The sequence below is a fragment of the Gossypium arboreum genome, chromosome 5, assembly GCF_025698485.1.
Source record: "Gossypium arboreum isolate Shixiya-1 chromosome 5, ASM2569848v2, whole genome shotgun sequence".
Taxonomy (NCBI): domain Eukaryota; kingdom Viridiplantae; phylum Streptophyta; class Magnoliopsida; order Malvales; family Malvaceae; genus Gossypium; species Gossypium arboreum.
Genome location: NC_069074.1, coordinates 28,116,275 through 28,134,355, shown reverse-complemented (window position 1 = coordinate 28,134,355; position 18,081 = coordinate 28,116,275). Strand labels below are relative to the sequence as shown.

General features: G+C 31.6%; 1 protein-coding gene and 1 long non-coding RNA gene across 2 annotated transcripts; both read left to right on the top strand.

The window, feature by feature from the left end:
• Positions 1–3,546: 3,546 nt before the first annotated feature.
• Positions 3,547–4,317, top strand: LOC128292884 (uncharacterized). Its single transcript, XR_008282854.1, has 2 exons — positions 3,547–3,821; positions 4,079–4,317. It is a non-coding gene; the product is annotated as an uncharacterized LOC128292884 (long non-coding RNA).
• Positions 4,318–6,224: 1,907 nt separating this feature from the next.
• Positions 6,225–8,815, top strand: LOC108451441 (glycine-rich cell wall structural protein 2-like). The gene is made up of 3 exons (XM_017749130.1): positions 6,225–6,258; positions 7,033–7,269; positions 8,079–8,815. Exons 1-3 carry the CDS (start codon positions 6,225–6,227, stop codon positions 8,813–8,815), a joined length of 1,008 nt encoding a protein of 335 aa, XP_017604619.1.
• The last annotated feature ends 9,266 nt before the right edge of the window (positions 8,816–18,081 follow it).

Here is an 18,081-nt window from a genome sequence, read left to right as displayed (position 1 = left end):
TAAATAAAAAAACTGTAAAAAATAAAATAATGCACCAAAAAAAATTGTGTTATAGAGAAATTTATGATGAACCTTGAACCTTTCCTTTTTGTTCGAACAATTGAACCAAGTTATGACAACTTATTTATATAGGTCATCAGTTGTTTTTTTAAAGAATTTGGTAGTTATTATCAAAAGTGATGTGAAACCAAAATTTTCAAAAAATTGACTGACATACATACATGATACATGCACGCAAATACACAGGCATATCCATATTAGAGCTTGCAATATCCTCTGATAAGTAGAATAGAATTACACTTACATTTGAATGGGAAATAATTATCTTTTCCAAGAAAAAGGAGCTAACTTTTATTTTAAATTAGACTAATATTTTATTTACACAATTAAGATTATATTAATTAAATATTAAAAAATTAAGATGTAGTATCATTCCACTTAAAAATGTGTAATGATAATTTTTATCGACATTACATGATATAGATGGAAAGTAATGTGATCACGGGTCATTTTTTTATTGTATAAATAATTTAATTATTATTTAATAGTAAAGATGTAGTGACTACTATTATATAAAATAGGATAATATTGGGAGAACAAATTTATTCCAAATAGATTTAAGGATATTCTTTATTTTTACAAGGGTAACACACTTCTGACAATGTCATTAGACGGACACTTATTGAGTGACTTTCGTAAAAGTATATAATAAGGGAGAGGTCAATCATGACTAAATAATGTTGTAATTAACAGGGAAATAGCTGGAAGTTAATTACAAATTATTTGAGCCCCTTACGTATATATATCAAATCGGTTCCTCTGCTAGCTTGAGATAAGTGGAAACAAATTGCGTGTAGAACCAATAATATGAAATGAATGAAAATGATGAAATAAAAAAAGTAGATCGCACATAACACTATCCGCACTGAATACGTTTTCTCAGTAAGTACAAAAGATGACTTAGAAATTAATTTAGGTTCTTCAAATTATTATTTCATTAATTGTAAATAATAATTGAAGTTCAAAGTAAGAAATAAATCAATTAATTATCACAAATTTGTTGAATAAGGAACTTAAATATATTTTCATCATAGATTCTAATAAACTAAAGTTTCAATGACTTTAATGAAATGATAATTGTATTGAGAAAATAATTTAACTAAGAAATTAATTTAGTGAATTTAATTAATTAAATTAGTTGATTAAATAAATAATAATTTAGAAAACAAAAATAAATAATAGAGTGAATAAAGGTCTAGATAACACTTATAGTTTGGCCCAATACATGAAAGGTCTAATTAGGCCTTATTACATACAACGGGCAAGAAACAATAGTATCTTATAGGGTGTGTCATCGCCCCTTATACTTCTACTTAGGGTAGCAGTTGTATTTTTAATTAAAATATTATTATTTAGGTAGACCTTATTCGAATAGAACTCTTGAATTGATTCTCAATAAATAGGAACTATGTGTTAATTTTTACACACATTATTCTACGTCGCTATTCTTTTAAAAAAATAGTGGAAATCTATTTTATAGAATAAATTTTATTTTTTTTGGAAAAATGCATAATTCTAGTTATAGAGAGAATTAATTTTCCTACTTATATTAAAAAAAAAAGATTCATTCTATGCAATTGACTTGTGACACTTTGAGCTCATGCTCAAAGTACTACGTCATTAGAGAATAGCAAAAAAAGTCATTAAGTAGAAAGTTGGGATCAACCTAAACAACCTTGTACAAAGTACATGTATAATTTTGGTTAACGTTTATTGTTATAAATATCATAATGGCTCAATTGCAAGCTGTCGAAACCATTTTTTGAAAAGAGACGACTTTTTTTTTTTAAAACGAAAACGAAAATGGGAGTCGCCACCGATCACTTTTTTTTATGAGGCGTGATCGGGTCACCTCGTTATTTGATCATTTTAATAAGAGATTTGATTTATTAAAACAACGGTTTTCGTCTACGAAAATCCAGGAAATGGGTTCGAGAGTCGGTTACGTACGAGGAAGGATTAGCACCCTCGTGACGCCCAAAATTGGTACCTAATTGATTAATTAATGTTTTAATGTCGAAAGTTGAAAAATCGAAAAGAATTTAAAAATAAGATTCACCTTCGTACTAACGCTCTTTTACTTAAAAATCGTTTGAATAAACTAAAGCGTACATTAAAGACCTTCTCGTCTCGAAGTAGTGAAATATCACGTCCCGTAAGTTAGGATACGATACCTTAAACCATCGAGAATGAGCTTGTCTTTTATTTTTTAAGTGCCTTGTATTTTAATTTTAAAGGAATATTTGGTTATTTAGGTTCAACGATAAAAATCGAAACCCCTTGAGTTAGGATATGATTTCTCGAATCTCCAAAATATGAAATATTGCCTATTTTTTAAAATTTTCCTTTCTTATGAAACCGGATGAAAATTAATGATATTTAAAATGATATACAATATACGATAAAATATTATAATAACCATGACGTAATTACAAAGATGAATACAATATTAGTAAATAAGTCTTGATAAATTAAATTAAGCAATAAAACGAAAATGCATGATATAAAACAAACAAACATAACATAATAATATTAAAAAATGGATGAAATAATGAAACCGTATATAAAAAGGAAACAAATAATAAACAAATGGATAAATAGGTAAATTTTAGAAGCAAGAAAATACACGAATCAACAAATATTTATAAAGAAAATATTAACCTTACAAACTTTAATATATATATATATATAACATGTAGAATAATAAATATGTAAATACGTAAAATAGATATACATAATATTAAAATTAAATGTTTAAAAAGGATGAATAAATAGATAAATTGATAAAACAATTATAAATAATATTAAATTTAAATAATTAAAGGATAGAAGAATAATAGGCAAATAAGTCAATAAATATAATAGATTTAGGTAATACTAAGTTTAGGTATGTAAAAATGTAAATAATATTAACTTAGAGTATATAAAAACTAAGAATAATAAATAATACAAATATAAATGACATGGATTTCAAATAAAAGGCAAGGCAATAATAGTAAACAAGTAAACAAATAATAATGAAATAAAGAATAAAATAAAAAATCCTTAAAAGGCTGAAATTAAATAATAAAGGATTTAATTGAAATCTAAATAAAATTTGGGGGGAAAATTCGGATCGAAAAATAAAATAATGGACTCATTTGAAACACGCGAGTGAGATGGGGAACCAAATGGGAAAATATCCCTGTCCCCCAAAACGCACAGTTCCAGTATGGGCTGAAGTGAAACAGAAATAAAATGAAAAGGGCAAAAAAAAAAAGAAAATAGAATAGGACCCCATTGAAACTAGCCTTAAAAGCAGAATGACTAAGGGCGCAAATAGCCCCTTAGTCCAAAAACACGCGGATCCTAGTGGATCTTGGGTCAGCTCGGATTGGGTCATTCAAAATGACGCCGTTTTAGGCGTCTGAGGCTAGTCCCAAAACAATGCCGTTTTGGGAGCATATATAAGTGAAATTTCTCTCAAAAAAATCATTTCATACCCCAAAATAAAATAAAAAAAAACTCGCAAAAGCTTTCCCCTTTTCTCTCTCAATCTTCAAGTCCGACCTAGGCTCCGGTCGCCGGACCACCGTGGCAACCACCGGTCACCGCGCCGCCGTCCACGGTGTCCGGAACAAAAAACTCCCTTTCGACTACTTTTTGAAGGTAATACTTTCCTAGCCCGAAAAAATTAAAAAAAAGGACCTTTTGCCCTCTTCTTAGATCAATTTTGATACCAGAGAGAGGATTTGCAACGACAAGAACGTCGAACGATTTAGGTAAGTCCTTTTTTTTTTAATTTTTATTTTTCACATGTAAAATAAATGGAAAATAAAAACTTAAAAGTAAAAAAAAATCAAATAAAAAAATTACCTCTTAAAAATTTTTTGTTCTTTTTTTGATTAATCACTGTCTAAAAATTACATTGTTCGTGGCTTTTTATAGCCAATTTTACACTATCTTATTCACTGTTTTGGCTACTATTTCGCTATTGCTTGTTTGGCCTCTGTCCTTTTTCTTTGCTCTTTTCTTGTAGGTGGTGAAGTCAACAGTGGCAGGCGCTGACGTGGCGAGGTGGAGGCGGCTAGGGTTTTAGTTTTTTTGAAAAAAATTTAATGTTGTGGGCTTGTTTAGGTTGGGCTTAGGGTTTTTTTTAATTTGGGCTGGTATTTGTCAATTAGGCTTGGATTGTTTAATTATTTGTTTTTTTCATTTGTTGGGTCTGTTTAAGGCCCCGGACAAATTAGGCCTATTACACAAACATTATTTTCTAAACTGATTTTTCCAACATTGTTACTTTCGAGAAACAATTAAAATTTTAAAGAGTTCGAGTAAGAAAGCGGCCTTACACCTGATTTTACACATTTATTTAATTTTACTTCAGAATAATTTAAACTATATTTTAGATTATATTAGTTTGGCACAAGATCAATTAGAGAAACATATTTGTATGTAATTAAATAATTATTAAAATACTTGACATTTAAAAATAAATTACTAAAATATTAAATTAAAATATCAAAATATTATCTCATTATCCGTCGCAATAATATTTTATCGTTGATGAATAATTTTAATTTTCTAATATCCAAGGAACGAAATCGCTTAGATCACTTTTAAAACTTTATTATAAGGTACATAATATCGTACAGACACCTTTTTCTCCCTGTAGGTGACTTGTTAAAAGTAACAAAGAATATAGAACAAAGATTTTTAAGAGAAGAACCGAAACTAAATAGGTGAAAGCACGAAGTGCAGGTGTTGAAGTGAAATATTGATAATCTCACTGATAATTTTCAAAGAAAGTGTAGATTGAACTTTACAAATTGCTTGTTTGTGGTTGAATTTTCTTTTTGTGGGTTTCAAAGTTGTAGCTTTGCTGTTTAGATTTCACTTTTAATGTTTTGATATGAGATTTGAATTTCCCTTTAATTTGTGGTTTCTGTTTGATTATTAATTAAATCAAGTTACTTGTTTTTTATCTCAGTTTTATTCATCACGTTTGAATTTTAGTAATTTTTGGATGATTTAAGGGATAAAACAAGGGATTCTCTCAAAAAATTAAATGGACAAAACAAGTAATTAAATATTTAAATGGGTGATATTTTTTTAAAAAAAATATTACATTTTTAAAATTTTCATTTATTTTATTTTTAATTTGGAATAACTTTTTAAGATTTATATTTTTGTAATGTCACGCCACATCAGTAAGTAAAAGTGAGATGTCACTCCATGTCAACAAAAAAAGTTGACCATTAGTTGACTAACGCTTTCCATCCAAACCAGGCTTATTTGACAAAAATCGAAACGATAAGGTTGACATTGTGAAAAGAAAAAGATAAGGAGAACACTGTGAGAGGTAGTAAATGTTAAGGGCAAATATTGTTATTATGCCTATTTTTTTTTTGCATAACAAGGATTAGATTGTAACGCCCCCAAAATCTCATATATTTATTTCTGTGTGTTTGTGACACAACTGTGTATTTTCTTCAGTGGTTTATATTCTTGGTTTGTGTATGAGGTTTTGGTTTCAAGCCTTGTCTTGAGCTAAATTTTTGTTTTAATTGATTAAAGCCTTGCTTTTGTACAGTGGGCTTATAGTTAAAAGTTGGTAAAATATGTCAAAATGGGCCTGCTGGTCTGGTGATTAGGTGGATTGTTAGTTTGCTGGTTTTGAGTTTGAATCCTTGTAAGGGAGTTTATTTTTGCCCAGTGTTGCAGTGAGAGTTTCTGTTAAACCAAAATTCTGTGGAAGTTATCTGTTGTGTAGGTAGTAGAAAGAATTAAGGGATTGTGGGAATATCCCTTGATTTTTATTTTGCTAATTCTTTTTCTCTCTCTGCTAAAAATTCCCAACATCCCCGACGTTTCGTTTCTTTTTTCTTTGTCGTCTCTTCCTTTTCTTTCTTTCTTCGTTTTTCTGGTGTTGTTCAACTCCAGTTTTTCGGCTCTCCAACTGCGTGTGCTTTGGTAGTGCGAGTGAGGTTTTACTCGTTTTAAGGAGGGGTTTTTCTTTTTTTATCGTTATTGTGTCGTTGCCTTTCATTAGTTTAATTCTGGATTTTGGCAGCAACGTTTTGGCTACTATTTCATATTATGCTCGAAAAGTAAGATAACGTAAGGAAAATGTGATATTTACTTCTTACATTCACGAATATTGATATTGTTGTGAATGTGAGATGATGGCCTCAAAGGAATGCTTGAAATCCAAACATGGTAATTAATCACATTCTAGAGTCTTACATCACCACCAAGATTGTAAGATTTTGAAAACCAAATACCCCTTTAAAGTTATAGGTTTTATTTTCTTCATCATAATGCAAAAAGTTGTATTGAATTTGAAAATTCTAGGTTTATTAACAATTGTGAAATTAGTGAAAGCTTTAAAAACCCCGTATACTAAAAGTACAAAAAGGTTAGAATGCGAACTACTTTCAAGATTGTTGTTCCTATAGTTTTTGAACAATTTAAAAAATTTGACGAATAATAAATGATTAACCAAACTCATCTTATGATGAAAAATGACTGATGAACCCGCATTAAATAAAGCAAATATTAACATGAAATAATATTTTTACAATTTAGTTTTAAAGTGGTTTCAAGGAGGTAAGATTTTGATATTTTAATCTAAGCATCTTATAATTTAAGAATGTAAATCAATATTTTAAAATAACTTTATATATTTAAACGCATTTAAATAAATAAAAATTTCTCAAAACCCTAACTAATTATATATATTATAAATTATAAATAATTAATAAAATATAAATAAATATTTTATTATTACACAAGAATTCAAAATTTTCAAATTCAATTTATATCCTAACTCTAAATATATAAAAAAAAAGAAATTAAATCTAAGTAGTTTTATCTGTTTTCCCTTTTGAATTTTGAAAGAAGCGTCAATTAACCTTTTTCTTTGTTCTTTTTCTTTTTGCTTTTCACTTGGAATTCTGCTTCTGCTGACACATTCTCATACAACAAACAAAGAAACATGGCCGAAGAAACTCCACCCCAAGAATCCCACTATTGCAGCAGCGGCACCGACGGTGATCAACTCTGACTCACCTACTGGTTTAGAGCCTTTCCCTTCTCAGCCAGCCATACCATCTCATATAGCAGCTGAAAATGAAGAGAAGACACCGCGGCCTCTGAGTTGCAGCCGGAGTCGGATGGAGAAAAAAGAGATGGGAGCACCACCAGAACTAGTGCTCAAGAAGCTAGGAGGTGGTGTTGAAGAGAAAAAGTCTTTCAAACGGGAATGCAATTATCTGATTTCAAAAAGGAAATTAAGTTTTGGAAGCAGTTTGGTAAAGAAGCGCCAGAACCCAATCCAACGAGCTATGAATACAATTATTTTGACTTATAATGCAATTTTTTATTTTCAAGCTCGTCAACCCAAAACTACAATCGTATTTGCCACCAAAGATTGTTGAAACTCGAAACCGAATGTCAAAAACATGCAATTCTAATACTAAAACAACCAAAGGGTGGTTCGTATATTATATGGTTTTTGAAACTTTGGTCCCTCACTCCATGATGGAACATGGGTTGTATTTGCCACTAAAACATTGTTCTGAAAGTCAAAACCAAATGTCGGTAACTCTACAATATATCTACATGCATATAAGTTTTAATAAAACTTTAATATTTTGCCCACAGTTGTTACGAATTCTTCTCAACAAAGAAAATCTTCAAGTCAAACATGGGATATAGAATAAGACTTTTTATGCTAAAATTGCATGGAGAAGACTACGTAAGTCCACCGCCATCACCATCATCACCTACACCACTACCAAGTCCCAAGAGCAAACACACTCTCCCTTCGCTTATAATCCTCTTCTCGACCTTCTTTTTTTGACAAAACTACTACAATTTAAGCTAACTTGGAGATATTTGAATAATTAATTTCTAAGGGTGGGTTAAAATATTTATTTCAAGTTTCTTGTTTTGATTTGTAACACCTATAAATAGTGTGCTCGGCCTTAACCCACTTTCCATCAACAAAGCTTGCTTTAATTGCAATTTGAATATAGGAAGTTCTAGGGTTATTGGTGCTACATTCTTTGTTTTGCTCCTTGTGGATTTAGCTTTCGTTGCTAGGTCATTTAGTGGTGGTGGAGGAGGAGGAAGTGGTGGAGGTGGAGGTGGCGGAGGGGATGGTGCCTCAAGTTCTGGATTTGGTTTAGGGTATGGTTCCGGGAGTGGCTCCGGATATGGTTTGGGAGCTAGTGGTCTTGGAGAAGGTGGAGGTGGAGGTGGGGGAGAGGGTGAAGGAGGCGGTGGTGGTAGGGGTGAAGGATCAGGGTATGGGTCAGGATCTAGATCGGGGTATGGGTCTGGGTATGGGTCAGGATCCGGATCGGGGTATGGGTCTGGTGGTGGCATAGGAAGTGGTGGAGAAGGTAGAGGTGGTAGCGGAGGTGGTGACGGCAGAGGTGGTGGCAGTGGAAAAGGGTCTGGATCCAGATATGGAAGTGGGTCTGGATCCGGATACGGAAGTGGAGTTGGTGGTGGCAACGGTGGAGGAAGAGGTGGTGGCAGTGGCGGTGGTGGAGGTGGTGGCAGTGTAGGAGGGTCGGGATATGGGTCCGGATCCGGATACGAAAGTGGGTCTGGATATGGAAGTGGAAGTGGAAGTGGTAGCAGTGAAGAAGGAGGCGGAGGTGGTGGCAGTAGAGGTGGAGGAGGTAGAGGCAGTGGTTCGGGCCAAGGATCAGGCTATGAAAGTGGTTCAGGTTATGGGTCCGGGTATGGTAACGGTGGAGGGTGATTTCCCACATAGGTTCAAACTAAGGTTGAATTCTAGTTGCTACTTATCGTTTTATAATCTTTAAAATAAAGTGCAGTGTTTGCCTACGAGCACCGCATGTAAATGTTTTAAAGACTTTCAAGTCTTTTGTAATCATATCTAAATATTTGTTATCCTAATATTTCAAATAAAATAAAACTTGTATTTTTACAACTTGCATTGCTTTGGGTAACTTTTTAAATTCATTGCTTTAGCATATTGATAAAAAAATTATATTTTTAGTAGGAGATTAATTGATCTAGATTTATAAATCAATGTATTTTTTGTGTGTATATGTGCATTTTCTCATGTCATTTTTGTGCTTATATTATTTTACATTTATTAAAATTTGAGAAATTAATAATATTCCGCTATGAAGATTTTAGCATGTTTATGTATCCATGTCATATATTCATTTTGTTTTTTTACTTTCTTTGTCTCACGCTTTTAGTGTATTTTAGTATAATGTTCGTGTATTTGGTTTGTTGAAAGTCGCTTGTTGCAAAAAAAAAAAAATTGCAATATAATAATCTATTTATCTCTTTATTTTTTTAAGGGTAAACTATAGAACTTGTCACTCAACTATTAGCATGTTTCTGTTTTGGTTACCTAATTGTGAAAATTTTCAATTTAGTCACTAACATTTTAGATCATTTCTATTTTGGTCACTCACATTTTATATCGTTTTTGTTTTTTCCACTGCCCGTTAAATGGTAAACGGAAGTGATAATGTAGCTATTTTTTTAATTGGTATATAACACATTTAGTCCTCAATACTTGCACATTCTATCAATTTGATCTTCAAACGTATATAATTAAATATAATTATATTTAAGCACATATAATTAAATCTTGAGTATCATATTCAGTGTAGATACCTTTTCATCCTTGTCGGTAGATTATTAGAAGCAACTATCTCACCCTGAAATTTGGGGTTAGAAGTTTTAGTCTATTGGGTGAGTCAAGTGGTGTTGGTTAGGCATTTATGTTTTCTTTTGCGTTTGAGAGATAACGATGAGCCTAGTAGTTTAGTGGTTAAGTGTTAATTTCTCTTTAGGTCTCGAGTTTGAATCCTTTTGTGCGCTATGTAGGAATTACTTTTGTCAATTTTATTTTATTGTCTTTTAGCTTGCTTAATCTTGAGTGTCATATTCAGTGTAGATACCTTTTCCTCCTTGTCGGTAGATTATTAGAAGCAACTGTCAGACCTTGAAATTTGGGTTAGAAGTTTTAGTCTGTTGGGTGAGTCAAGTGGTTTTGGTCAGGCATTTATGTTTTCTTTTGCGTTTGAGAGATAACGATGAGCCTAGTGGTTTAGTGGTTAAGTGTTAGTTTCTCTTTAGGTCTCGAGTTTGAATCCTTTTGTTGACTAACATTATATCGAACAGGACCCAAGTAGAATATACCTTAAATTCGTTTATGGATTTATTCACTTATGACATTCATAATGTGATATACCTTAATCTTGAGTGGATGATGGACTATGTATGTGTGACTCGTATATTTTGATGTAAATGGAAGCCCGAGTTCAAATAGATAAGGGATTGAAAGCTGGTGCGTTGTGTATATGACTTATGCATGATGTAGCATAATTCCACAACAGTGGCATTCATAGCCCATTAAAGGTAAATGATAACCTCTAATCATCATTGCATTATAGATTGAAAGTGACGTGGTCACAGGTCATTTTTCTTAGTGATATAAATGATTTAATTACTATTTGATAGTAATTGGCTTTTCATGAAAGAATGTGTAACGATTACCATAATACAAAATAGGATAATATTGGAGAAAAAATTTATCCAAAATAGATTTAAGCATATCCCAACACACTTACGACAAAGATCATTGGACGAACACTTATTTAGTGTCTCTCGTAATGGTATATAATAAGGGAGAGATCAGTCCTAATACTGTAGTGGAATGACTTCATGACTAAATAATATTGAAATTCATAGGGGAAGAACTGAAGCTTCATTATTAATTATATAAGTCCTAAGTATATATGTCCAACTGTCCCTCTACTAGTTTCAGATGACTTGAAATGAATTGCATGTAGAACTAATAATATAAAATGAAAGAAAACGATGAAGTAATATAAATAGATCGCATGCATCACTATCTGTAGTGAATAAGACAATTAATTAATTGTAATTAAATAATTGAAGTTCAAGTAAGAAATAAATCTATTAGTTATCACATATTTGTTTAATAAGACAATTAAATATATTTTCCTCATTAATTCTAATACGGTAAAGTTATCATGACTTTTATGAAATTATAATTAGGTTGAAAAATAATTTAATTGAAAAATTAATTTAGTTAATTTAATTAATTTAATTATTTGATTAAATAAATTATATTTTGGGAAATATAAAATAAATAATGGGTTGTATAAATTATAAGTGTCGAATAAAAGTGTAAATAACACTTATAGTTTGAGCCAATAGATGAAAGGCCCAATTAGGCCTTATTACATGCAAGAGGCGAGAAACCCTAGCATCTTATAAGTTGTGTCGCCGCCCCTTATACTTCTACCTAGGGTAGAAGTTTTATTTTTCTATTAAAATATTATTATTTAATCAGACCTTATTTGACCAAAACTATTGTATTAATTCTCAATAAATAAGAACTATGTATTAAACTTTATACACACATTATTCTATGTCGCTATTCTCTCAAAAAATATTGGAAACTTATTTTATAGGATAAATTTTATTTTCTACGAAAAATGCATAATTTCGATTATAGAGAGAATTAAATTTTCTAAAGAAACTTAAAAAAGTTTCCATTCTATACAGTTGATTTGTGTAACACCATATACCCGGCAAGTTTGGAGGCTACATCAACTTATATGAAAACAAATCAACCTTCAACTACTTGAAATTTAACATTCAGAAATCATGTAATTAATTAAACCAAACATAAAAATTCAGACTTTTGAAGCGTAATCCAAAATAAACACATGGTAGCATAAACTTATGAAAATAGTAAAAACTAAAGAGAATTGGCTGAGCTCCTGCCATGCCGACCCGCTTAAATCTCTAGGTTACCTGTAATCCAAACAAACAGGCTAAATGAGTTTGTAACTCAGTGTGTGTAACTTGCATTCAATAATAAACGACAGAACAATAGATATGATTTCAGTTTTTCATAAATCAATCGTTTATCAGAATAAAATACAAAATCAGAAACAAAGAACATCTTATACAGATGCAGATTTCTATCCCCATCTACACACCATTTCTGTTCATCCCAACACACCATATAGGGCATCCAATATCCATCCATCCCTACACACTGTGTAGTGACTGTATGCCACATTTCAGAATAATTGTAGCCTAGCTGCTAGATCAAAATGCGATAAATCATCAGAATCAAAAATATTTGTGGCTTAGCCACCAGATTTGGCAGATTATTAAATTGTTCACACTTCCTTCTTTGTACAGTCTCAATCCCGATGCATATGCAAATTTAACATATAACAGATATAATTATATAATAATACAATTTCAGAACGTGCTCATGTAATGCTATCACACTTACTTATCAGATCTCATATCAAGTGTGTGTGTATATATATATATATATATAAGAATAACATATTATTTAGTAACAAATTGTTAGATAACAATTTTAATGTCTAGTTGAGATCATACGGGCCCTACGGTAGGCCTAAGTTCGATTCAAACTATGATTATTGATAAAGGATGAGAAGGATGAATGTGAAAGCGGATCGTAAAGTTTTTCAAAGTCACGGATTTGACTTAGGGCTCTAGACGTTCGGAAAGAAACTTAGATTTTGACACAACCTGAAATGAAATTAAATCCAAGTCAGATAAAACAATTAAAATAAAAAAACTAAAATAAAATAATAAATCAAAGATTAAGGAAGCGAATAAAGAAGATAAATGGAAAGATAAAACGTGGCGTGTAGAAGTTCCTAAGAAGCCTTGGAAACACGAAGAATCCACAACCCCCTTCAAGTGGCTCTAATTTCCCTTCCAAGATAAAAAACTTGGCAAGAAAAAGTTTGAAAATGATCCCCATAATCTAAAAAGATTATTAAAACTCTTCTAAAAGAAACTGAAGAGAAATTCTTTAAAAAAAACCCAGAGAGAATTTATTAACTCAAAAGAGAAATAGAATAATAATGAATTGTATGTATTATGTACAATGTAAAGGCCTATATATAGACTAGCTAAATAAATTTAAATAAAACTTCTAAGTATACTAGAACTCTAATTTAATATAAACAAGAAGTAGTTTTAAACTAAACTTTCTTGTTAACGTAAAATTCCTAAATAACTTAAAATACTTAATAATTATAAAAAATTTGAAATAAAATAATAATAAAATAATAAGAGCTGATAAATAAATTATTGGGCTCATATATAATAAAAATTAAGCCTAAAACTCAAACCCAATACGATTTAAACTCGAATTAAAAGCCCGAAATTCGCAATTCTCGTCATAATCCCGTTCAGGAATTTTGCTCGCGTAGTCTTCACTAAAACGGTCATAACTTGAGCTTTCGAACTCAAAATCGAGTAATTCAAAATATGTTTTGAAGCTAAGAGATAAATCTTCAAACACTATAAGACATCTCAACCTAGAAATGTCAGGATCCCATCCAAAAAGTCATAGCAAGTCTGCTGATTTCCCAAGCCTGAAGATTGGCAGTTTTAATGATTGAAATCTAATAAATTTCACCCTATTCATGCATGTATCGTTCTCCCTTTCCTCAAAAAGACTCGTCTTCGAATATTGTCTTTGATTGAGTCCTAATTTGATTTGCTTAGCCTTTGACATGGTTGTTGGGCCTTGAGGTAGTGTGAACTCATCACATTCATGGGTATGAAATTGTGCCCTAAGACTCCCATCATTCCCCCCTTCCTCAAGAAGATTCGTCCTTGAATCTTTAGCTTTTAGCACCTGTGGAGAATTACCAATGTTTAACTTACCTCTTTCCTACAAGTAAAATTGTCTATTGATGGTAAAGTAACATAATTGAGAGTCCGTCAATGGATCCTTAAAATCCTGAAACAAAGAAACACTACTAAACAAATTTCAGTTAGAGTTAGTTAAAACAGGACCACTCCTTACTTTTGTAAGGGTATTTTCTTGCTTTTTATTTTCTTTTTCCATTTGAGAACTCTCCAATTTTAACTCATACGGATTTTCACTCACCAAATTTAGACCATCAAGTAGAATTTTATCAGTCAAGGTCTCTTTTCTCTCTGTCTTTTCAAATGATTCTTCCTCACTTCCCATATCCCTCTCACAAGTATTATGAATATTCAATTTAATACAATCTATCTCAATAGGAGAACATAACGTTTCTATCTCATCTAACTCCATAGATTTGAGGAAGAAATTCTCATTATCATCTTTTTTTGGTTCACAAAGTTCGCCATCTTCTTTGATCAACAAAAGTCTCGTGTTGGCACAATCACGACTATAGTGCCTACGCCCTTTATATATAAAACATTCAATGTCATGAGCTTTTTATTGTTTTGGTGAAAATTTAATAGAAATGGGCTACTTGAAAGATGTAGAAGAATGCTTTGTAGGAGCCCCACTTTTCCACTCAAAAGGTTTAATCTCAGCATGTTTTGGCAGTAACTTATTAGTAGCATAAAGAGGTTTCAAATTCTTAAAAGTAGAATTAGAACTTGTACCTCGATAATAGTGTGATGCTCCAAATGGATGAGAGTGATGTTGCTGAAATTGTTGCTCAATCTCAATTGCCTTGTGTAGCATCTCCTCAAGATCAATAGAGGTGTGAAGATTAAGAGCATTGGCTATCGAAACGTTCAAACCATCTACAAATCGCACCATGGTATTCTCTTCATCCTCTTTTATTTTTGCTCTTTGCATAAGTATCTCCATCTCTTTAAAATACTCATCAACAGATCGATTACCTTGAATAAGGCGTTGAAGTCTTGTTGAAACCTCTCTATAGTAATGAGAAGGAACATAACGCTTTCGCATCACTTGCTTCAACTCGTCCCATGTTTCAATTACCCTTTTGCGGTTTCTTTTATGACCAATTCCAAGTTAAATCCACCAACTCAACACATAATCTGAAAATCCAAGGGTCGCCAATTGGATTTTTTTCTCTTCCTGGCATTTATAGTAACGGAACATAAGGTCAATTTTTAATTCCCACTCACAATATGCTTCGGGATCATACTTCCCTTGAAATGATGGAATGTTGAACTTTGATTTAGCTAAATAATGCTGCCTACGGTCATTACTAACCAAAGTCTCATCATTTGTATGAGAGACACGTCGAGCATTATTTACACAAAGATGAGGCTGATCAATCTTATCTCCCTAATTACAATTATGACGCTCAATTTTTGTACTTAGAGATCTCGAGCATTTTGAACCTCTTGATCTCTTCTCAACTTCCCAATCATAGTATTGCGAATCATTATGAAAGCCTGAAAAGAACACAACATTCAAGAAAAGAAAAATTAAGCAAACCTCACTGTTATGCACTCAGAAAAAAAAAATCAAATTCTCACTGAGGTAAGAATTAATCTTGTGAGTCTTTTAAAAAGTGTCAATATCAATCAATCAGAATGTATTAGAATCAAACTAACAAAGCAAACCTAAGAGCATTATGAGTCCAAAATTGGCTAGACATCAAAAAATTCTGTTGCACAGAGGAAGAAATGTGCAACGTGTTTTAACCTACTAACACAAGAAACAATAAAGTGTTAGAATGCATAAAGGAACAATAAAAAGAAAAAAAAACAAATAAAAACCTAAGGCTAAGAGTCAATGAAAATTTTTGAAACCCAAAAACTCGAAAATTTGTGAAGCAACTTGACAAACTTCGTTTGAGGTGTTACCGATTTCCAAAAATTATGAAATTTAAATTGGAGCCTCTTCAAATATTGTAGATCTGATCTGGAAAGTTTTGGGACAAAATTCAACCCACAAAATATTTTTTTATTTTTTTGTATTTTATTTTGTTTTTTTTGTTTTTACTTTTTTATCACTTTTTTTGTAGGAAATATTTTTTTATACTCTAAAATAGTGCCAAGAAATAGTATGTAAAATTTCAGATTGTTTGAAAATCGTTTACCCATTGAAAAATATTTTTATCTGAAAACTGTACGGGTAAACAATTTTAAAGATGCAGTGTTTTATTTGCCTTGTTTTAAACAATTCAACCATCATGGTTTAAACAATTTTCCTGGTTAGAATATTCACCTTTTAAAGATGCAGTATTTTATTTGCCTTGTTTTCTTTTTAATAGGAATCCAACTACATTTACTCATAATGGCTATAGTAATTGGAAAAAGGTACACGATGGATGCAATTGTGCTTTTTTGACACATATGGGAAAAGATCCGAATTCACTGCATAACAATGCACAACGAGCTTATGTAGATTTAATGAATCAAGCTCAACATATTGAAGTATCACTTGATAGACAAACTACACAACAAATTTCAGCTAATTGTCTACGTTTGAAAACTAATATAGATGTTGTTCGATGGTTGTCATTTCAAGGGTGTGCTTTTAGAGGTCATGATGAAAGCTCGGGATCAAAAAATCGTGGGAACTTTCTTAAACTATTATCACTATTAGCATCGTATGATGAGAAAGTTGAAGATGTTTTGAAAAGTGCTCCACAAAATTCTAGTTATACTTCAACAATACAAAAAGAGATATTGCAAATTTATGCCAATAGAGTTCGTAATGTAATTCATGAAAAAATTGGTGACAAAAAGTTCAGCATTATTGTGGATAAAGCGAGAGACGAGTCGAAAAAAGAGTAGATGTCAATTATTTTGAGATTTGTTGATAAACAAGGATAGGTAAAAGAACGATTTTTTTATATAGTCCATGTTAAAGATACTACATCATTGACTTTGAATAATATGATTTTTAATGTTCTCTTGCAACGTAGTTTTGACATACAAAATATCTGAGGTTTAGTTTTGACATACAAAATATCCGAGGTCAAGGCTATGATGGAGCAAGCAATATGCGTGGGGAATTTAACAGCTTGCAAGCTTTGATTTTGAATGATTGTCGATATGATTATTATGTTCACTGTTTTTCTCATCGTCTTCAGTTAGCATAGGTTGCAGCAGTTAGAGAAGTGGTTGAAGTGCATCAATTTTTTAAAGACTTGTCTGATATTGTTAATATTGCTTCGGCTTCTTCCAAACGACACGATGAATTACAAAAAGCCCAAGCAGCTGAAATATCTCGTTTGGTATCCATCAATGAGTTAACAACTGGAACAGGAATGAATCAGATTGGCACTTTAGAACGTCCTGGTGAGACTCGATGGAGTTCCCATTTAAATTCAGTTACTAGTTTACTGAAGATGTACAATGCTACTAGCACAATTCTTGAAAATCTAAAAAATACTGCATCTAACTATTCTCAGCGAGGAGATGCTCATAACGCATATAATAGATTGAGATCTTTTTGCATGTGATGAAGGAAGTTTTAGGGATTACTGATAACCTTTGTCAAGCTCTGCAACGTCGTTCTCAAGATATATTAAATGCCATGAGTTTAGTTTTGACAACGAAAGATTTAATTCAAAAGTTGAGAGATGACGGATGGAATGAATTGTTGAAAAATGTGGTATCTTTTTGTGAAACTTCGGAGTTGGATTTTTCAGATATGAATGCTTAATACATTGTGGGTCGTAGTCGCAACAAGAAGAAAGATGTTATAGTGGAGCATCATTATCGAGTGGATATATTTTTTGCTACAATAGATACTCGGTTGCAAGATTTGAAGAGCAGGTTTAACGAAAAATGTTGTCGATCTTCTCACTCTTACTACAGCTTTAGATCCCAAGGAGTTTTTCAAGTTATTTGATATTGATAAAATTTGCATTCTTGTGAACAAGTTCTATCCAGAAGATTTTTCTCAACAAGAGACAGAACGTCTCCTATATGAGTTGAAGCATTATGAACTTGATGTATGTAAGCATCCTGATTTGAGAAAAATATCAACACTTTCTGAACTTTGCAGAAGCTTACTTGAAAGTGGAAAGTCAGTCATGTACTCACTCGTTGACAGATTGATTCGTCTTATATTGACTCTTCCAGTTTCAACAGCATCCTTAGAACGTGCTTTTTCTGCTATGAAGATTGTGAAGACTCGACTTTGTAGCAAGATGGAAGATGATTTTTTAAGAAGTTCTTTGGTTATGCACATTGAGAAAGAAATTGCAGAAAAATTTAATTTAAACGAAATAATTG